We start from the raw sequence: 20951 nt of genomic DNA, 5'->3' as shown, positions 1-20951 counted from the left end.
CTGCAACGTGTAGCAAGAAAGTCTCCTTCAGCTCCCGCGCCTGGATCCGTCCGTTCACTGAGTCGCTGCCAAGACGCGGCGCTTCCCTCATCCCCGATTCCTGTAGGCTGGGAGGTCGCGGGCCGGTAGGAGCTTGGTGGACCTCAGCGGGCGTGTCAGAGGAGTTCGTTACTCTGACATGCAACGGCACAAATTAGGAGAGTTGCATAAGCGCTGCAACAGGTACCGACCGCCCGCCGCCTCGAGCAGGAATTCGCGAAATTGACGCGCTCCCGGCGAATCAGCGCCGCCGGGGATATTCAGCCCGGGTGCAGTCATCACGAAGCAATACACCGTCGACGGCCTTGTCTAGTTGGTCTTGTGCCCTGGCGACAAGTCCTCGCAGCCATCACACATGTTGGCCGGCTCTCTCGGATTACATGAATGCACTATTTGCTTTGCTGGAACACTTGCGAGGCGCGTGCCACACGCTTTGTTGCGCTTGACTCGCTAGCTTGGCCCTGCACTCGCTGCCAGCACTGCGCTCGAGCACCACTCGCATCACGTATCCGAGTAAGCCTTAGCTTTAGTATTTCTTAACTATAGAAATTTAAAAAAAATCTTAACTTAATAACTAAAGTATACTATTATAGTTATATACTACTCTAATACTTAAAAAAAATAAAATTATAAAATCTTTATACTTATATATTAATTATTTTTTACTTATTTATATAACTTTAAAATAGTAATCTAAACTTAATTAAATACGCTTATATATATATTACTATAAGTACTTAGTATTAATAAATATAAATAATTTATTAATACTAACTTCTCTAAAAAAAAATATCTTAACTATACTCTTAAGTATAAGTATACTATTAGCTATATATATACTATAAAGCTTTAAGTAATTACTTATTATAAAGTTATAGCTAAGTCTATTTTTATTAATATTTCTACTAACTTTATACTATAGCTTTTTATATATAAAAAGCTTATAGCTCTAAAATAACTTTATATAAAAGTTCTTACTAATAATATTATATCTACTAAAGATAAAATTATTAAGATACTTATATATAGAAGTTAAAAAAGAGTATAAAAATAAGTAAGATATATCTTAGTTCTAGTTTAAAGTAGGTAAGAAAGATAGGTAGATTAAGTAGACTAGTAATTAATAAGCCTATAGGTATGCCCTAACGTCTTCCGCAGCGTGACATTGGGGCACCACTCGCATAGAGAATAAACTTGGACAGCTGACAGCTAAGCACGCAGCAATCTCAGTTAGGAAGTGCACTAGGCGTCGAAGCCTCTTGCGGGCTTCGAGAAGGAATTTCCCAGGCTCCCCCTTGTCCTGCCCTGCGGCTCGCTTCTACAGCACTGGCACAGACGACGCTGGGAGATTGGGACATGACGACATGTTGCGGTTGCACTCATCTTATTTGGCGAGCCCGAGTAAGTCTACCCTGCATAATCGCCCGATGTCTACCTAAGCTGCGGATGCATCGCGATCTGCAAAACATTGGATGCTTCTTCGCCCACACCGGTCAAGACGTGTTCCGTCCGCGTGCAAATTTCGCCGAACGCCAAAGATGCAATATGTATCCGACGAGCCCTGTGCGACTGCCTACTCTAATCGATGCCCATATCCGCCTGGCCGGTAGAGGACCCGTGACCCCTCACTTGGCATAGCGCTTGACCCAGTCCTTTACGTTCTTCTCAAACTCCTTACGGTTCTCCCGGTACTCGTTGGCGATGGACGGCTCGATGGCGTCGTCGGGGTTGGGCTCGATGAGCAGCGTCTGGATGAGGCGCAGGACGGACACCACCTTGTTTGGCGGCTTCCACTCGTCAGCGCGCAGCAGACCCAGGCACATGGACCCCTTGTCGTCGTTGCTGACGTTGGGGTGGTAGATCTTGGTTCGGAAGCTGACGACGGGTGGCTTGAAGGGGTATTCGGTCGGGAAGGTAATCTCGAGCTTGAAGTGGCCGCCCTGCAGGCTGTTAGCAAGCGCTACCCACGCCGCACGGAGGGCGCATGGATCAAACCTACAGCGTACGCCGACTGGGCTGGCCCGTCCATCAACACCTCCCACTTGGTCATGTTCTGCTCGTCGAAGTTGATCTTCATACCCGGCGGTGTGTCAGCCATGCACTCGCCGTACTCCTGTGGCCCGGTTAGTATGATTACTTCTGCGCCGGCCTCCATATAGTGGCTTGCCTTCATAATACGCTTCTTCGCTCCGGTGCTCATGTTTACGGTTGGTTGAGTGAGTTGTTTGTAGGTTAGGCAGTCTCGTGCAAGAGACTCTGGGACTGCACCGGGGTGAGCGGTGTGGTTCAGTAGCCAGGTAGAAGCTGGTGCACAGATAAAGGAAGCGCAGACAGTAAGAATAGACTGCAACACCGTAACTGCGCTCGTGGGTAGGCGGATGCAGTGCAGTGGCAGGTGATTGACGTGAAAAGAGGGTTGTAGATGTGGGGAAAGTTGCCTATGGATGACGAGGGACCTCGATTCCTTAGTCAAAGCTCCGCACGCGGCCCGGTAGACGATCGCCTGCACACGTTCTGGTAGCAGGATCACGCTAGCATTCACACGCTGCCAGTTCCATCTCTGTCTCTCTTCAAAAGATGTCTGCGACACGTTGTGAATCCACTTGACGTTCGAGCAACGTGACGACGTCATACCATCACCAAGGAACACTCGTCTCGGTTCTGGTGCCTCATTCGCGAGTGCCGAACATCAAGGTGCACCCCCGTCCTGATATCTTATCAAGCCGCCCCGGTCCATACCGCACGTATATCTCCGAGACTGCACATCCTCGCGATCCGTCTAGAACACGTGGTTTTGACCGCTTGACAAGCTATCGTGTTTCAGCTTGGGCCTGACAGCAACGACAGCTTGCGACAGGCACGCAGGCAGGCATTCACGCTTTCACGCTCCATCATAGCGCATAAGCGCTGCATTATACTTCGGAGCTCCGAACTTACTTCTAGGTTCTGTCTCCGTCGGAGGACGTCTTCCTAAACTTATGCGCTATGCAGGGCTGCAAGACTGGAAATTGGGCTCATCTCATAGGCACACTTGCTTTTGTTGTGAGTCACCGACTGCCCAACACCCAGATCACGTTACATCGCGACAGAGACGCGACGCGCACACCTGACGGCCCGATCAAAACGGCTATGAATTCAAACACCACTTCCCTGCCCATGCTAACTCATTTCTGCGCTCCATATTGACGTCGCTAGGTTCAACGTCATACCGCTTGCCGTTGATGCTCGCTTATCGTCACTCCTCGAGCCAGAAATCCATCATCTTCCATGTTTGGGAAAGCCTCGAATGAGCACTCACAACAATCAATGATGGCGCCTCGCAGCCTGATATCTACTGCAGCTTGTATGCAGCAATTGGCGAATAGCGACAACAATCTGCGTGACACAGCCCAGCGTGCCAGCGCTAGTTGTCCCAGGCGACAGGGGCGGCGACTTGGCATCGCCAGTATTTAACAGGCCGCAACCCCACAATCTTCAGCCTTTACGCCTCACGACAAGCTTGAGTTCGACAACCAAAGCGTGCTTTATCTTCACCACCAGTGTTGGTAGACTCGCTTAAGCTCTTCGGATTTTCAACGACTTTTCTCCCCCGAAAGGTTTGCGAAATCTGAGAGTTTCCGGAGCTCCATTTCTCTTACTTGCTGCTGCGTCACTAACCTGTCCACTCTTTACGAGAAACTTCGTCGCTCGCTACTTCGATTCCGCTCTTCGGTCAACATGTTCGGCAAACGCTCTTTCGCTAGCTCGAAGGAGAAAGACCGCTCAGGCAAGATTACCAAACAGCCGAAGAGATCGTTCCGCGATGCGTCCAAGCAGAAGGTGATGGTCGAGAAGCTGGATGCGCGCAAGGACAGTCCAATGATGGACGGTGGGTCACCATCACTCACCTCTGCCATTGTGACAGTGATCGTTGGTTCCGACCAGCGACTGTTCGCTGCGCACGAAGACGTCCTCTGTCATTCCCCGTACTTTGCTGAACTGCTGCGGGGCCAGTTCTTCGAATCCGCTAATCGCCGCATCGATCTGCCCACGGAGGAACCTGAGATTTTCAGCTGCATCCTCGAGTACCTGTACAAAGGTGACTACTATCCGCGCCTTGTCCACGACAAGCGACGCCAAACCTGGATGCTCGAAGGTGCAGTTGCCTCACCCGACCCAAACAAAACCGGCGACCGCGCAGCCGCCGTCGAGCCAACCTTTTTTCACTCCGGCGTAGGCGACGTCATCCTGCGCGACACAGCCGTGTACTGCGCAGCCGATAGCTACGGCCTCGAAGAGCTCAAGAAGCTCTCTCTGCGCAAGCAGGGCCTGCAGAGCGGGATCGAGGTCGGAACCATCTTGCGCAGCGCACGCTACGCGTACGAGAACACGCCGGACAGCGACTCGCGGCTGCGCGCTCATTACCTCGCTCTGATTATCCGCAGTCGGAAAACTTTCAAGCGTAGTGGCACCATGCAGATGGAGATGGAGATGGGGGGAAAACTGTTCTTTGACCTGTTCGTGGCTATGTGCAATCATGTCGATGATCTTGTGGACGCGAGGTACGCCTTGCGCATCTTTCCTGTTCAAACTCCTCATAATTGTTGTCCTTTGTGATGTTATCTTCGTGCTGACAACTCGCAGCGCCAGCGCCCGCGGCACTCCCAGGACCATCTAAAGACCCTGATTCGCACACCCACTTGCCCGTCACCGTAACACCCGCAAACAAACACACACTCGCATACAACACCGGAGTACACACCAAGTTGCCAAACCATACTCCGCTCGCACACCCCAAATTGCCGACCCGCGACAAAACGTGAAAACAATCACAAAAACACGGAGTAATACCCATTCTCCCTGCTTTCCCTCGGCGTACCGTTGTATCATCCCAACTCATCTTTATCTCATCTTGCTCGCTCTCTTTAACTAGTGGAGTTTGCTCACCCCCATCGCGTCCCCCCTTGGCCCTTAATTCCGACGAACAAACAACATCAACGAACCTATTTCCCCCTTCTCTGCTTGCAGAGAGGAGTACTCGACGACGACGAAACTGCGTTTCCTTTGTTTTGTGCTTTTGGGAATCAAGGCTTGTTGTACGAACATCTAAAGGGAAATAAGAAGGGGACATTCATTTTCATGACGCATTGGTGCTGCGTGGATTAGGAAGACATCGTGCTGGAGGACACCGCTCTCTGGTGGAGACGTGTCCGATGCGGTGACTGATTGGTCCGGACCGCTTGGAATGGAAGACTTACTGTGGAGGATTTGGAGCGGTTGTGGTAATGACAAATTAACTTTGCCGCCGCTATATTTTGTTCTGATGTTGATGTGGTGTTTGATATCTTCTCTTTCCCTTCGCCCTTCACGACTACCCAGATGCTACTTGAGCTTCATGCTGATGTAGACTGCAGACTGGTATAGTTTCTTCACAGTATGAGGTTCTCTATCTTTGGAACGATACTAGGGTAAACATTGCAATACCATCCGCTCGAGGCCGCCGTTTCCCCACGTGGCGGGCCCTGCATCCCACTGCTGCCCCACCGAGGGGTAGCTAGGTAGCTCTGGCGGTTGGAAGCTATACAACACAACATAACACAGCTTCAGCATTCTCCACTATTACACCAAACCTCAATTCTCTCCTCACAACAGAAGCCGTCGAGGAAGACGACAAACACAATCAGCATGGCCGACGTAAACCTCAAAGAAGTCCACGACTTCATGATCACCATCGCCAAACAAGCCGGCTCGCGCATCACCTCCGCAACACCCACAACACAAGGCTCCGGCTCAAAGAAGAACTGTACGTAACACCTCATCATCCCAGAACCCGATTCAATCCACAGAAAACCTCCCATACTAACCCTCCTCACCCCACAGCCGTCGACCTAGTAACCGAAACCGACCGCGCAGTCGAAGCCCTCATCTCCACCTCCCTCTCCACAAAATACCCAGATTACGCCTTCATGGGCGAAGAAACCTACAAGCCAGGCGACACCCTCTCCGCCGACCCCACCTTCATATGCGACCCCATTGACGGAACCACGAACTTCGTCCATCGCTACCCCTACGTCAGCATCTCGTTGGGGCTGGCCATAAACCGGGAGCCGGTGGTGGGAATCGTGTACAACCCGTTTACACAAACGCTGTACTCGGCGATCAAAGGGCAGGGTGCGTTCTTGAATGAGGCGACGAGATTGCCGTTGAGCGAGCCGACGAAGTTGGATGGGTTGAGCAGTTGTCTTGTTGCGGTGGAGTGGGGGAGTGATAGGAGTGGGAATGATTTCAAGGTTAAGAGTGAAACTTTTAAGAAGCTCGCTGCTACGAAAGAGAATGGAGGGGGTATGGTGCATGGATTGCGGTCATTTGGTTCTGCGGCGCTCAATCTTTGTGGTGTGGCAAGTGGTGGGTTGGATGTTTACTGGGAGGCGGGGTGTTGGGCGTGGGATGTTTGTGCCGGATGGGTCATTCTGAAAGAGGCGGGCGGTATTATGGTGGATGCGAATCCGGGGAATTGGGACCCGAAAGTTGAGGGACAGAGGTATATGGCGATTAGAGGAGGAGAGGGGCAGAAGGAGATTGTGGAGGAGTTTTGGGGGTTGGTCGAGGGCGCTTTTGAGGTTGGTACGTGAAGAACAGGATCCAAAGGTCATGTAGACTTCTAGGTTGTTTAATCTTGACAGATATATGGTTCTCTCTCGGTTGATGACCCGACTGTGATGCGAAGGACACCAGGAATCTTACTATCCATCCAGCTGAAACTTGAAGCGAAGGTACAGGAAGGTGAGCGTTCTTTCTTGACGCGACCACGGGACGCGTCCTTATCTTAGCGCAATCTCACACCTGTGTAACACCCACCTACGTCATCGGAATCCTTCACTCAGAGCCTTGTATTCCACCTTTTGAACTCCTATTGACAATCTCACAGCATTCGTTCTTTTATTCATACCACCAAGATGCCTACCATACTCGTTGTAGGCGCAACGCGCGGCCTTGGTGCGAGCATCGTACAGAAATACGCAGCAGACGCGCACAACCATGTTCTAGCGACCGCGAGGGCATCAGAGCCTCCAGAGAACAGTAGGCGAATTCGTACTCCTCTGAAGTGCTGTATCAGACTAATTCATTATAGCAAGCAACATAACATACATCCCCAACGTCGATCTCGAATCCCCCCACGTCGGCAGCGATCTCGTCCACTTTCTTGAATCAAACCACATACCACACCTAGACATCGTCATCATAACAGCCGGATACTTTAAGACAGAATCGCTTGAGGAGCCCTCGTTCTCCGCGCAACAGCGCATGTACACCATCTGCGCCATCGGCCCCACCATCCTCGTCACCGCCCTCGCAAACTACAACAGCACGCTCCTCTCCTCGTCCTCCAAGATCGTCTTCGTCTCATCCGAAAGCGGCAGTATAACCCTACGACACGAATCTGAAGGCGGCGGCAACTACGGTCACCATGCTAGCAAAGCGGCGCTCAACATGTGCATGAAGTTGTTGAGCATAGATTTGAGGGATAGGGGGATCGCGATTGTCTCCGTTCATCCGGGCTTCATGCGGACGGAAATGACTCGTGATGTGGGCTTTGATAAGTTCTGGGATGAAGGAGGGGCGGTTGAGCCGGACGTTGCTGCGGAGAGCCTGGTGGAGTGGATTGAGACGTTTGATATTAGTCATACTGGACAGTATTGGGCGCCGAGGGGACCTGGGTACGTTGTTGTTGATCTGAGATATGTGGAAGTGAGCTAACAGGGGTGTAGTGATATTGGTACTGCTGAGCCGGTGTTGGGACCGAAGAGCAAGTTGTCTACTCCTCTTCAACTGCCTTGGTGAGCGGTCTGGGCGAATGAAGATTCTGGATCGCTAGACATGATGACTGATGAATTATCGATATTGTCAAAGAAGTTAGGGACGAAGTTTTCAATGATACTCTGAATTATAAATTAATGTTCTACATAAATGACTTTTCCAACGCCTCGCTCCCAAAACATTACTCTAATCGAAAAGCAAATCGGTATACACTATGCTAAAACACCCGAAAATCAGCGCTAGAGTCAGTCGACTCAGTCCTCGCCATGCTCGCACCATCTTCTTTGGTCTCTTCCTTGGTCTCTGCCGGAACCCACTTCTCCGCATCCCCCAGACGATCCGCCGTAAGACCTGCAGAGCCTGGGTTGCGCATACCAGCCTCCAACTGCCTCTGATAACTGATCTGCCTCAATCTCTGCGCTTCTTTGGGCGTAAGCTGCAAGTACACCTCGACACCAAAAGCGTGCAGCGCAAACGACACCCACAACGCCATACCGAACGCCGCATTCAGCGCAGCCCCCGTGTTCTCCGGGCCTCCTACCGCAAACGTCGCTGCGACGCTGGAGACGGCCTCTGGATCCGTGCCGTTGACAAAAGCCACGCAGGCAGGGTACGAAGACGCTAAATCCACGTTGCCGGCAACTGTCGCAGCGAGCTTTGCGCAGGACCAGACGACGTGGTAATTTTGCTTAGCGATGACCTGCGCAGCGATGATCATGATGAGGCGAGTCGTAATGATGCTGCCGGCGTAGAACCAGCCTCGCAGCATCCATGCTCTGTGCTGCTCAATCTGAAGTCTCTTGACATTGATGTAGCTGACGATGAAGCAGCCCAGTGATGCCAGTCCAGCGAGTCCAACCCAAGCCTGCACATCAAGCCCGCCGCCGAATGCATGTCGTGCGATCATTAGTGCGCCAACGAGACCGACGATGTACAGCAAAAGCGCAGCGTACCCGCCGATGCGATGAACGATAATCCACCTCTTTCGAATAAACGGCGTGAACTGCAGTACAGCAAGTAGACTAGCCGGTAGCACGCCAGCGAGATGCAAAAGGATTCCGATTTTGTATTGGCTGAAGTTGAGGTAGTAGTAGCATTCTCCTGGTGCGGCGCCGTTGCCGCTGGAGGAAGGGCCGGAAGAGGGGCAGAAGTTGCGCGAGAAGTCGAGGTAGGAGAGGCGGGCTAGGACGAAGCCGAGGAGGGCGCCGCTGAAGATGAAGTAGAGGAGGAAGTTGTAGGTTTTTGTGAAGCCGAGGGGGTGGATTATGCGGCGGGTGAAGAAGTTGGGGGTGGGGGCTGAGGCGACCATTTTGGTGGGTGATGCCGAGACCTTGGAGAGGAGTGTGGTTTGGTGGGACTTGGAAGGTGGATAGTTGTCGTGTAGTTGATGGAGACGATTGATATTTAGTGCTAGATGTAGAAGCTGATTGAAAGTAGTCGTGGTGATGATGGCTGCTGTTTGTATGCCATCTTCGAGAGAGAGTTGGCTTCATGTTATACCAGTTGACCACACAGTGTGCAGACGATCACCATACCGGATTGAGAACATTTCGCGCTGGTATGCAGGAGAAGACGTTTTGTCAGCGGAAGGTACCCAGCGCGCATTAACCCCGCAAAGAGTCCCCCATGCGACAGGAGAGTCCCCTTGACCGGTTATCAAAGCTTAGATGCGATCGCAATGGTAATCAAGATATCGCATGGCTACTTCGATCTACGCCGAGCTATCTGCGGTGAAAGCTGAGGCCCCTCTGCAGCAAGGCGAGTTGTCGCAGAATCAGCCGAAAGGGGTAAGGCGCGACGAACCATCATTGGTTGATTGAGATGACATAGTGGAACGCCTGATGCTTAACAACGTGGAAGTCATACAAGCCACCTCCCAAGCATTTCAACCGTCGTCATAGACAAATGCGCACCAATCAATAGCTAGCCCTACAGCTACTACAGGCGCTTCACAGCCCTACGAGACTGCGCTTCTTTACCGTTACGCTAGCAGGCAGACAATGTATGTCCATATAGGGAACATTCTGCGCTGAACAGGAGTGACAGCGGACGAAATCCATCGTGCATGCGCCTACTCTAACTTTCCGAGATGGTGGGAGTTCCAGGACGCTCCAAAGGCTGCGTGACGTGCCGAAAAAGAAAGAAGGGCGTAAGTGCAAGCGCCCACGAGCAACACCCAAGATGTGAAGCTGATGTGTTTTAGTGCGATCTAGTCCAGCCTGAGTGCGGTCAATGCAAAGAACGCGGGACAGCATGCGGAGGCTACGACTCGGACCGCATCTTCATCTACCAAAAAGGAAGCGGACCTACCCGTCCTGCACCAAAATTAGGACGCCATGCGACGCCTGAGAAGTCTCCCGGACAGCCACCTCGGCAAGGCATGCAGATAATGCAATTCAACCCTGTATCAACTCCGGGAACACAGACACCATGTTCCATGTCGATACCAATCATGCTGCCCGATGCGCTCGCTAGATCTGCGTACAGCGAGAAGACTATTGCGACTTTCTTGAATATGTACAACCCCCAGGGCGTAATCCACACCACCAACACAGACGCGAAGGAGTTTGTTAGCTTGCTACCCCTGCTTAGCACGCGCGATGAAGCATTACAGATGGCTGCTCTGGCAGTTGGCATAACACAGCTTGGGGTAACTTCGGATAACGAAGCTCTCACGCGGCAAGGAAGAACACTATACGGGAAAGCGCTCAAGGAAACAGCCGTGGCTTTACACAACCCCGCTCGAGCGAGCAGCGAGTCACTACTTGTTGTACCGCGAGTCATGGCTCTCTTCGATATGCTGTTCGGCGCGGAACCGAATACGACCAACCAGGCGAAAAGCTGGCTCAGTCACTGTGAGGGTGAGCTAGCTATGATAGTCAGCCGTGGCCCGGAGATATTTGCGGAAAACGATGCAGCGCATAGGCTCTTCACTAATGCAAGATACCGGCTACTTGGTCCTGCCATCCGCGGCAGGAAACCAACCATACTCAATGAGGAAGAGTGGAAGACGATACCTTGGAAAGGGCGGACCAAGTCATCCGACGACGTTCTTATCGACATCCTCTGCGGTGTACCCGAGCTTTTGGACGCTATAGACAAGCTACAATTCGAAAATCTGAGCGAGCAAGAAAGAGAGGGGTTGCAAGTATACACCATAGCGAAATGCTGGACACTTCATTTCAAGCTCGAAGCTTGGGTCAATGCAGATGCGAACGCCATCTACACACCCGAGATTGTTAGCAACGCAACGCCAATCACCTTTCCCAGCATAGACATTGCTTGTGTCACTGTACGCTACTGGTTGACAGCCCTCTTCCTATACTCCACCCTCGATGTCGCAAGCGGTATCGATCTCTACACTGATACCTCGATTTCGCACCCTGATCGCCCGCACCCCCGACCGTTTGCGAGAATGATCATGAAGTCAGTCGACTACTTCCTCCAAGAGCAGTTTGGTGTAACGGGTATCATGGCTATTTGGATGCCACTGGGCAATTCGCTGTTCTATCTAAATAGAAATCGGGAGCCTGATGAGGAATATATAATGAGCATTATGCGGACTTGGCATAAACCAAAGTTGCCGAGTACGATGAGAGAGTTTTTGAAGAGCTTTAGGGAAACGGTTGATTTTAGGACTTTGCTGGCGAAGCCTATGAGTGAGTTGTGAAACGAAGTGTGGGCGATTTGGGTCATCGCAAGTCCAAAGGATATTCACACATGAGCGTTAAGGGTCAAGATGGGCAGAAGTAGAGATACAAGACATTACAATTATCTACACACCAGAAACCCTGTCCTCAGCGCAAGACCAACACCATCGCTATGCACAACAAACACCCCACCGCACCCCTCAATCCAACTCAATAATCCCCGGCCCAAACACCGTCTTCTCCGCAACCTCCCCCACCCCCTCAAAAGAATCCTTACCCATCGTCACCGCCGCAATCGTCAACCCCTCCATAACAAACTCCTCAAACGGAAACTCCGCCTCAAACACAACCCTATCATCTTTCATCTCCACATTCTGCAGCGCCCTGACAACCGGCACATTCTGCCCATTAATCCAAACCAGCTTGAGCATATCAATCTCAAACATACCTGCGTCCTTCATCGAGAAGGAGAATTGGATGTTCTGGGTCTGCGCTTTGATGTCTTTCGTTTCGACTGCCAAGGGTTTGAAGCGCTTGAGTGGGATGGTGCCGATGTTCGGACAACTGCCCTCCACGACGAATTCTTGGATAGCAGTGAATGCGAAATCGCGGGATGAGGACGTGAGGAAAGGTTGGGCGCTTGGCCGTTTCTTTTGCTCGGCGCGGAAGAAACCTTCTTGCGAGCCTTCGTTTCCTATTACGGATGCTACTGCGTGTACGAGACCGAAATCCGAGGAGCGGGCGAAGAGTTCGGATACTTCTTGTAAAGTGCCGAGGACGAGGTCTGTGAACGTTGCTGCGAGGGCAATGGCGCCTTCGTAGTCGACGACGGGAAAATTGTATTTGCAGCCTTCGATCGGGGCGGTGTTGAAGTGTTTCAATGCGTCGTTGGCGTTTAGGACGTGCATTTCCTCTTGGTTTACGATGGCTTTGAGGGATTCGATTATGTAGCCTTGGCGGTCGCCGAGGTCGTAGCCGGGGAGTTTGTTTGTGACGTTGCTCATTAGTTCGGTGAAGAAGGCTACTTCGAAGAGTTCGTTGAGTGCGATGAGTTTGAGGTTTGTGGTTCCATCGGGACTGAGGGTAGGTGGTGGAGGGCCGTTGGGCAGGGTGCCGTGGCCGTCTTTCTGGATTTGGAGGACGGTTTCTTGGGAGGGGTTTGGGAAGCCGTTTACTAGTGGGAAGGGAGCGTAGTCGCGCTTGTTGAGTGGTGCTGCGAATGCCAAGGTCAGTAGGAGGCCTGCAGTCGGTATTATTGAGAAGCGCATGTTGTGTGGTGGTTGGATGAATGAATGAGAATTGGGTGATCGATGCAGGGGAGGAAGACGTATATCAGACTGAATACTGGAAACGAAACAAGGGATTCGATGTGATACTCCAGAGCCCAAGGCATCTGTTTGTTATCATAGATCAAGCGTTCCCGCGTATCGACTCTGGGTGCTCAGGTCAACGGATGCAGCTCTTCCTTGACTTAGCCTCCCACCCTGTCCCACTATCCCCATCTGACATTCGCGCTGCACCACGAACTTCTTTGACGTGGATAGCCAACTAAAGCAGTTCACGTCGCGCCACACGTGTTCGGCGATATTCGTGTCCGATATGGATCTCCTACGCATCAGGAACGGATAGCCGCCAAGGCTCAAACAGGGTGAGGCTATGCAGGCGACAAAGGAAACAACATGTGCCGGTACAGAAATAGACAACTGAACGTATTAGTCGCGGTTGTATCCTATAAGCGCCGTAGTCAAGAAAAGCTTATCTCGCGTTTGAGAAAGCTTGGTCAATACTTTGTTTGAGGTGGTAATCAGATGGTAGGTCCCGAGGTCTCCAGGCTATAGTGTCTCGAGTGTCGCAGCAAGAGGCGCGAATCGGATCATAGCTCCCGGACCAAAGACCCTTGGTTTTGTGGGTTCGCATCGAAGTACTTGGTGTTTGAGTGGTTGACATGAGGTGTTTGGCTCGTTTCGACAGATCTACAATGGCTTGGCGTGAAACGTGGGAAGAGGCACATCGCGACGCGACATACGTTTCTTTCGGCAATCTGTCTGCAGTAGTTCAGTACTCCTTCGCGAATTCCTCTTAATTCCCTAAAAAATTCCTCGGGCCCCGCAGTTGTATCCTCATTAGTGCGGTATGTGCGCTAGGTGATGGAGGTGTCGTGAGGGTATGCCGTTGGATGGAGGGATGGTTTCGCGAACTTTGCCGGATCCGACCGGATATTTGGTAGCCGCGCTAGAAGGCGCGCAACACGGCATCAAAACATTTGAGTCAAAATCATTACTACATGTTATCGGTGATATATACGACTCGCTAAGGTATCTACAGTAAAAGGAAATGTGTCATTTACATCGTTCAAAGCATCGTAAAAGCGGCCGCGCACAACGACAATGCAGCCATCAGTCCAGCACTGACCCTCAACCCACTCGCCGCATCCTCTTCAGCACCCTCACCCTTCTGTCCCTCCTCAAATCCATTACCCAGGTACAGAGCACCGAGCTGAGTCAAGCCGCCATCATCATCAAATAGCGCGACGCCATCGCCCGTCCATTCATTCGCGTCATCTGTCCTGAAAGCACCGAACCACGAGTATCGCTCAACGTAATCCAGCTGATCGAGATACGGCAGTGTGCGGTTCATCATGCCAACGGTATTCTCCTCGTCCTGCTGTGGAAGCGCCATCTCGGTAATCCAAAGCTTCAACGGCTGATCCCTCGTCGAATTCGTGTTGTAGAACTCATCCAAGGTGCCTAGCCAGCCTGCCAGACCATCGAAAGCGCCGTACCAATGTACGGCAACGAAATCTGCGGGGCAGCCGTTTTCTGAGTCAATGTCGTAACAAGACTCATTGAATTTCCGTAACCAGTCAAGACCATTTGGACTACCCGTCGTACTGGGATGACTGATCAACCAGTTCCTACCACCTTTATCGCCATTCCGAAATGGCACAACGAAGTCGATATATGCTTTCGCAGCATCTTCAGGCTTGATACTGCTACCGCCGCTTCCCTCGGTGCCGTCTGGTTCGTTGAAGGAGAGAAGGTGCTTGCTACTTTGCGGCAAGCCTTCAATCACGCGTTCGGTGTTATCGTCTTCCGTGGCATCTATGCCGTGAATCATAGGCACGAACTCTAGACTGTCCGCCGGGATGAGGTCGCTGTTCGGGTATGGTGACCAGTTGTAGTACCATGCCAGTGGTGAGTTGTCGGAAGTAAGTAGCCGATTGTCCGGTACGTGTGAGTCGCCGATGAATGCGAAACCGCGTTTTGAGTCTTGCGCATAGGCGGCGGCGGCGAAGAGTGCGTAGAGAGAGGCGAGGTATGGGGTTTGCCGCCTGTGGCGAGTGGATTGTTGTAGCCGAGCCATGGTGGTAGGTGTGACCTCGGGAGGTGAAGACTGGTATGCAGCGATGCACGTAAGAACGACTGCCGTTACCAGTAAAGAAAGAGATCTGTGGAAAAGGACGTTTGACAGCGGATAGATCCCAGTCTATACATGACTACTTATCTTTCGACACATTTTGTGGCGAGGTACATGCCCATGCCTGGGCTTGCTGGGCCTGCGTCATCGATCGTGGGAAAGTTGGCTCGGAGCAATTGCAGCAAGGCAAGAGATCGTATCTGACCGCAACTGACTCGAAGGAAATGATGTGGGATTTGCAGCCAGCCTCATCTCAGATATTAGCGGCATGCATGCTTAGCTGGCCGTTGGGCCTTGCTTAGCTGGTATTCTGAGTTCGAGCTGCCAAAGTTCACAATCACGCTAACGCATGTTGAGACTAGCGCAGCCTGCGGTCAGCCCCAGGCACACGACGGGAAATCTTAGAATCTCAGGGTCTATCGATGCATGTGGAGGTCAATTCTGACATGCGTTCATAGTTGGTCAAAGCAGCCCATGTTCCTCTACGTCGTACCGCAAATCCATTCTAGTAACATTCCTGAAATCCTTGGTCGTACTTACGAGAATGTAAACAAGCAGCGCATTCCTTCAGAGCTCGTTCTGAGCACGCGTAGAGGACTGGCTCCATTGTAAGAAATAGCATGTTGATGACTGCGGCCGAACCTTGGGAGAGATGTACCGCTGGAATCATTCAGCGTCCTGTCATCGTAGAGGAATCAAATACACTGGCGAACATCGTGAACTTGCGACTTGGAAGTCTCGGCTTTGAACATTTGGGAACAGGCCTTGGCCCTATTTATTTTTACGGACCAGACACCGCAGAAATCGAAGTGCCATATCATGAATACATGACGAGTGTGGAAAGACCCTGAATATTCATCGCTCATTGACTCCCAAACCGTGCCCATGCCTTGACCGTTTTCTTCGCCGGAACATCAACTTCCCCTGCTTCCTCTACTCCTCAGAAGCAGTGATGGCCTTGCGGACGGCACGGCCACGCTGCCTGGAGTTCATACGGCGCTCAAGGGTCTGGTTGGACTTCTGGACAACTTCGGCGGCCTCGGTGAGGATGAGCTCGATGTGGGAGGGGTTGCTCATGTACGGGTTGATCTAGGTATGTTAGAGAGGAGTGCGATTGTGGACCGGTGTATACATACACGTCCGTGAGCACGGTAAGTGCGCCTTCGCTGCTTGGGGGCCTGGTTGACCTGGATGTGCTTGATGATCAGGTTGCTGGTGTCAAGACCCTTGGTGTCGGCGTTGGCCTCGGCGTTCTTGAGGAGACCGATGAGGATCTCAGCAGACTTGACGGGCCAGCGGGCCTTGGAGACACCGAAAGCCTTGCCTGCGGAAGTCAGCCCGTGTTCCTGCAATTGCCAACATAGATCCATCTCCAACACCCGATAGCTCCTCCTCCGCGCCAAGTTCCATCTGCGCATTGTGCGAATCGTGGGAAGGGCTACTCACCCTGAGCAGTGCGTCCAGTGCTGCCGGCGTACCGCCTCATGGGGATAGCCTCCTTGTGCTCCAGGACATTTCCGAGGTAGGTAAGGGCGCGGTCGAGCTTCCAGCCGTTGACAGCCTGGGCGGTCTCGCGGGTGTTCTTGAAGGATACGCGGAGGTAGCTGCCGCGGGCGCGAGCAGACTTTGCGCCGTCAATGGAGGAGGCACCGTAGCGAACCTGCAAGAATTAATTCCATGTTCGTGCGTGCAAGGTCCGACAGTATATCGCGACGGGCAACGTACCATTTTGTCGAATTGTGCTGTTGTTAGTAGTGGACTGCCGACGTGGTAGGTAATTTCGACGACTTCTCGAGCGAAAGTGGCCTTGATGACTAAGTCGCAGACCCAACCGAAAAAAGCCAAAGTCGCGCCCACGGCATTATAGCGGGCCGCTTGCGCCTCCCGCACGTGATTGGCTGCGCAGATTTGGCGCTACTTTTGAAAAAATGTAGCTCTGCGAACTTCAAAGCTGCACCCATCGCATCTACCGCGACATACCGTACCCACAGCCACTTCAACGCGCACAGTCAACGCGCATATAGTGGAACAGAGCACCCAGAGGTACTTGGGCTGATATTTGCACTCTGCCATCTCAAGACTAACCCTGCGCAGTAGCTTTCGCATCCCATAACCTGCTCGAACTATCCCGACAACTTTCAGCAATGGCTTTCACTCCCAGGTACGACTTCCGCAAGCCTCGAAATTCCATCGCAATATGAACAATGCGCGAACCGCGGCATGTTGAGCAAGATTTGATTGCAGATACTACAAATCTTGACGTCTGCTCGCTCAGCATGCGCGCTCCACGCTGCGGAGAAGCTTGTTCTTTCTGAGCTGTTTTCAGAACGATGCAGGAACTACGAGCTTCTCCGCACTCACATACGAACATTTATCTGCAGCGCAGTTCTAACTTCTCACAGAGGCGGTCGTGGCGGCGGCGGACGTGGTGGATTTGGTGGTGACCGTGGCGGTCGCGGTGGCTTCACCCCCAGGGGTGGACGTGGTGGCTTCGGCGGAGGTCGCGGCGGCGGTGACCGTGGCGGCCGTGGTGGTGCTCCTCGTGGTCGCGGAGCCCCAAGAGGCCGTGGTGCGCCCCGAGGAGGTGCCCGTGGAGGAGCGCGTGGAGGCGCCAAGGTCATTGTTGAGCCGTAAGTTCAGCCAGCTCAAAAGCGCGCAAGACAGCTACTAACCACTTCTCTAGCCATCGTCACGCCGGTGTCTTCGTCGCTCGCGGAAAGGAGGATCTCCTCGTTACCAAGAACTTGACCCCCGGCGAGTCCGTTTACGGCGAGAAGCGCATCAGCGTTGGTGCCAGCACCGCGCCCAAGGACGGCGAGACCGAAGCCCCCTCCAGCACAGAGTACCGTGTCTGGAACCCCTTCCGCTCCAAGTTGGCCGCTGGTATCTTGGGTGGTGTCGACAACATCTACATGGGCCCTGGCTCCAAGGTCCTCTACCTCGGTGCCGCTTCCGGAACATCAGTCTCCCACGTTGCTGATATCGTTGGACCTGAGGGAACCGTCTTCGCTGTTGAGTTCTCGCACCGCTCCGGTCGTGATCTGATCAACATGGCTACCCACCGCACCAACGTCATCCCCATCGTTGAGGATGGTATGTACTTCGCGTTCCATCTTTCTGACATTCGCTAACAATTCGCAGCCCGTCACCCTCTCAAGTACCGCATGCTCGTCGGCATGGTTGACTGCATTTTCGCCGACGTTGCCCAGCCCGATCAAGCCCGTATCGTCGGTCTCAACGCCGGACTCTTCCTCAAGGTTGGAGGTGGTATCGTCATCTCCATCAAGGCCAACTGTATCGACTCCACCGCTGCCCCCGAGGCCGTCTTCGCACAGGAAGTCAACAAGCTACGAGAGATGGGCATCAAGCCCAAGGAGCAGCTCACCCTTGAGCCCTTCGAGCGTGACCACGCCATGGTTGTCGGTGTTTACCAGCGTTCGCAATAGACGGAATGTTGAGCTACAATGGGCTGACGGCGCTTTTCTGATTTCAAACGATTGCATGCATGTGGTCATATACCTGTACTTTGACGGAACTCGGTGTTCACTGGCGTCAGGAGGGATTTGGTTGTCGTGTTTTGACAAAAGATCTATGGATGCGATTTTTACGTTCACTCAGGTGTAATATGGTGACATGATTGATTCCATCCATTGTCTCTGATCTCTTGCTTTCCGTTCCCCGCCTCCCCGTCTTTCAAAAGTTTGCGCATTTCGTTTGAAGTCGCCCCTTCCTCAACCGAATCCACAGGCAGGGATATTCCACCTACCATCCCCTGGCCCTAGCGTCGATGGCGAGAGCAAAGAGCATGCCACAGACCTGCGAAGAGTTAGAATTGTCGATACAGGCTCTACCACGAGGACTTACCGGCAGCAGAAAGAAGGAAGACCAGACCAGTAGGTGGCCTTTCGGGATTGCAAATCGTATCGCCGCACATATTGACAGAAATACCGGTACGTAGATGCAACCGAGTATGTATTGGAGCCCGGTGACGTCGTCATTGCTGAGTTTGTATTTCCTGGAGATCGCGTCCACGTGTACAACGACGATGTTTGCAAGGAGAAACAGAGTGATCTGAAATGTGTTAGAGCGGATACGGATTTTATCTTCAGTGTAGGTACCGGAATGAGGACTAGCCACGCCAACACCGCTGGGAACTTGTTCTCGTTGGTCATGTTGAAGAAGGCATCCATCGCGAACCAGACGTAAACCATGAGGCCACACATGAACTTGAGAATGTCTTCAGCGACCATGGCGTGGACGCACTGGGAGTCGGCGGCTGTCGAGGTGCGAACCATGTTGCGGACGTATTCGTGGTGGTGTTATGTGTAGAGTTGATGGAGTGTGTAGGAGCGAGAAATTAATTATGGTGAGTGCCTTGTTGAGTCTTGGTTTGAATAAGACGGTAGCGACCTTCTGCCACGTGGGCTCATTCCCAGGCGGTATCGTTAGACTGAGAGAGGAGCTACCCTCATCACTCACTTTCACCTCCTCGACTGTGTTGACAGACCGGGAAGGGGCGGCTGCACCCAAAACGTGTCTTTGAAGATAGCTCTGCTTCATTCATCATGCCGCGTCTCATGCAGGAAAAACACTGAAGACTCTGGAGCTTGTATTTACGCCAGACTTGTCTATCTACCTTCTATCGAATTTTGTCTATCATGGTGTAGTCTGCACATTTATTCAGGTTCTTACTTGTATGAGATGGCCGTACGCGCAAGATATTGAGTTTCTCTTCACCCAACGTATGATGAGCCAAGGTCGCCCCATATTTCACGAGAACGTGATAGGTATCAAGCACTGGTAACACCATATCACTTTTCCTGCGAACTGATACGATCATCGTACTTAAAAGGTCTGGTTTATGGTTAAATTGTACTCTAGTCGCAATACATTTAGAATATAAATTGTCTTCCCTTGACAACTGTACAACGTAACAAAATGTAAGTCTTTGGCCTAGAAATTTGAGTAAGGGTAAGACTCTCAAAAATGAGATCCTCGTAAAGATTTCCGATTTCAAGATCTTGTGCAGCACACGTCGTGGCGATAAACGATGTGTTGAGGCGTGACGTCAGAGCAACGTACTTAAACAAACAACACCTACGCGAAGTTCACACCCCGCGAACACGTCTCCATACCAAACAATACCAACTCCACATTTCAAGACCCTCAAGATGGCAGGCCAAGCACCAGCACCCGCGCTATACAAGAACATCATCATTTCAGGTGGTGCACGAGGCATCGGTCGAGCATTGACTCGGATGATGCTCGAAGCTGGCCACCACGCCTACATCTTCGACATCGATGAAGAAGAGCTGGAGCACACCACCAAAGTCCACCTCAAGCAGTACTACGCCGATGGTAGGCTTGGTTCGGCGATCTGCGACCTTCGCGACGTCGAGGACATCCGTGCCAAAGTCAAAGAAGCAGCCAAGTTCTTCAACGACCGCATTGATGTGTTGATCAACAACGGCGGAATCGCGTCTCCGCAGTGGAAGGATGGCAAGACCATGGAGGACCTCTCGACTATCGATGAGTGGAAAGCGTACATCGACACCAACCTCACCGGTCCCTTCGCCATGTCACAAGCTTGTATCCCCTACATGAAAGCCCGAGCATCTGATGTTGAACACGGCGCACACATCCAGAACGCCAACAACTCCAGTCCTGCAGGCCCATGCATCATTCACATCGGCTCCTTCCGTGCGCATCAGTCTGATCCGAACCAGGAGGGCTATGCTTCAAGCAAGTCAGGTCAGCTTGGTTTGATGCACTCCATGGCAATCAGTCTAGGTAGCCTGGGCATTCGAGTCAACCTTATCGCCCCCGGACGCATCAAGGTCGCACACGAGAGCAAGGAAGGCGATGAGAACGGGGCAGACTGGGCAGGCCAGATTAGTGAGAAGGACGTCTCTGATCATCCGACCAACAGGGCTGGAAGGCCGAAGGACATTGCTGATGCTGCGCTGTACCTCATCGAGGCGGGCTTTGTGACTGGTCAGGACATTACTGTTGATGGTGGAGCGCTCCGGAAGAAGAATGCCTAGGATG

The 20951-nt window shown here is 52.2% G+C and overlaps 12 protein-coding genes across 12 annotated transcripts; 6 read left to right on the top strand and 6 right to left on the bottom strand.

Moving 5' to 3' along the window:
• Window positions 1–1664: 1664 nt before the first annotated feature.
• On the bottom strand, window positions 1665–2239 carry J4E85_008370 (uncharacterized protein; the record flags this gene model as incomplete). The annotated part of the gene is made up of 3 exons (XM_051472596.1): window positions 1665–1979; window positions 2039–2152; window positions 2207–2239. The coding sequence occupies 3 exons, from the start codon at window positions 2237–2239 to the stop codon at window positions 1665–1667; spliced, it is 462 nt and encodes a 153-aa protein (XP_051323417.1).
• A 1517-nt stretch (window positions 2240–3756) lies between these two features.
• Window positions 3757–4696, top strand: J4E85_008369 (uncharacterized protein; the record flags this gene model as incomplete). Its single annotated transcript, XM_051472595.1, has 2 exons — window positions 3757–4580; window positions 4663–4696. 2 exons carry the CDS (start codon window positions 3757–3759, stop codon window positions 4694–4696), a joined length of 858 nt encoding a protein of 285 aa, XP_051323416.1.
• A 1007-nt stretch (window positions 4697–5703) lies between these two features.
• J4E85_008368 (uncharacterized protein) lies at window positions 5704–6650 on the top strand (the record flags this gene model as incomplete). The annotated part of the gene is made up of 2 exons (XM_051472594.1): window positions 5704–5821; window positions 5899–6650. The coding sequence occupies 2 exons, from the start codon at window positions 5704–5706 to the stop codon at window positions 6648–6650; spliced, it is 870 nt and encodes a 289-aa protein (XP_051323415.1).
• A 324-nt stretch (window positions 6651–6974) lies between these two features.
• J4E85_008367 (uncharacterized protein) lies at window positions 6975–7860 on the top strand (the record flags this gene model as incomplete). The annotated part of the gene is made up of 3 exons (XM_051472593.1): window positions 6975–7098; window positions 7151–7736; window positions 7788–7860. 3 exons carry the CDS (start codon window positions 6975–6977, stop codon window positions 7858–7860), a joined length of 783 nt encoding a protein of 260 aa, XP_051323414.1.
• A 193-nt stretch (window positions 7861–8053) lies between these two features.
• On the bottom strand, window positions 8054–9145 carry J4E85_008366 (uncharacterized protein; the record flags this gene model as incomplete). The annotated part of the gene is made up of 1 exon (XM_051472592.1): window positions 8054–9145. The coding sequence occupies one exon, from the start codon at window positions 9143–9145 to the stop codon at window positions 8054–8056; it is 1092 nt and encodes a 363-aa protein (XP_051323413.1).
• A 780-nt stretch (window positions 9146–9925) lies between these two features.
• J4E85_008365 (uncharacterized protein) lies at window positions 9926–11506 on the top strand (the record flags this gene model as incomplete). The annotated part of the gene is made up of 2 exons (XM_051472591.1): window positions 9926–9985; window positions 10040–11506. 2 exons carry the CDS (start codon window positions 9926–9928, stop codon window positions 11504–11506), a joined length of 1527 nt encoding a protein of 508 aa, XP_051323412.1.
• A 180-nt stretch (window positions 11507–11686) lies between these two features.
• Window positions 11687–12754, bottom strand: J4E85_008364 (uncharacterized protein; the record flags this gene model as incomplete). Its single annotated transcript, XM_051472590.1, has 1 exon — window positions 11687–12754. One exon carries the CDS (start codon window positions 12752–12754, stop codon window positions 11687–11689), a length of 1068 nt encoding a protein of 355 aa, XP_051323411.1.
• Window positions 12755–13838: 1084 nt separating this feature from the next.
• Window positions 13839–14849, bottom strand: J4E85_008363 (uncharacterized protein; the record flags this gene model as incomplete). The annotated part of the gene is made up of 1 exon (XM_051472589.1): window positions 13839–14849. One exon carries the CDS (start codon window positions 14847–14849, stop codon window positions 13839–13841), a length of 1011 nt encoding a protein of 336 aa, XP_051323410.1.
• A 987-nt stretch (window positions 14850–15836) lies between these two features.
• On the bottom strand, window positions 15837–16631 carry RPL17 (60S ribosomal protein L17; the record flags this gene model as incomplete). The annotated part of the gene is made up of 4 exons (XM_051472588.1): window positions 15837–15992; window positions 16040–16227; window positions 16350–16563; window positions 16629–16631. 4 exons carry the CDS (start codon window positions 16629–16631, stop codon window positions 15837–15839), a joined length of 561 nt encoding a protein of 186 aa, XP_051323409.1.
• Window positions 16632–17047: 416 nt separating this feature from the next.
• NOP1 (Small subunit processome complex component) lies at window positions 17048–18349 on the top strand (the record flags this gene model as incomplete). Its single annotated transcript, XM_051472587.1, has 4 exons — window positions 17048–17064; window positions 17306–17533; window positions 17587–17996; window positions 18045–18349. 4 exons carry the CDS (start codon window positions 17048–17050, stop codon window positions 18347–18349), a joined length of 960 nt encoding a protein of 319 aa, XP_051323408.1.
• Window positions 18350–18665: 316 nt separating this feature from the next.
• J4E85_008360 (uncharacterized protein) lies at window positions 18666–19198 on the bottom strand (the record flags this gene model as incomplete). Its single annotated transcript, XM_051472586.1, has 3 exons — window positions 18666–18719; window positions 18768–18974; window positions 19022–19198. 3 exons carry the CDS (start codon window positions 19196–19198, stop codon window positions 18666–18668), a joined length of 438 nt encoding a protein of 145 aa, XP_051323407.1.
• Window positions 19199–20074: 876 nt separating this feature from the next.
• Window positions 20075–20947, top strand: J4E85_008359 (uncharacterized protein; the record flags this gene model as incomplete). Its single annotated transcript, XM_051472585.1, has 1 exon — window positions 20075–20947. The coding sequence occupies one exon, from the start codon at window positions 20075–20077 to the stop codon at window positions 20945–20947; it is 873 nt and encodes a 290-aa protein (XP_051323406.1).
• Window positions 20948–20951: the final 4 nt, after the last annotated feature.

The sequence above is a fragment of the Alternaria conjuncta genome (assembly GCF_024043145.1).
Source record: "Alternaria conjuncta strain BMP 0040 chromosome Unknown scaffold_13, whole genome shotgun sequence".
NCBI classification, from domain to species: domain Eukaryota; kingdom Fungi; phylum Ascomycota; class Dothideomycetes; order Pleosporales; family Pleosporaceae; genus Alternaria; species Alternaria conjuncta.
This window is presented reverse-complemented; position numbering and strand designations above follow the sequence as displayed.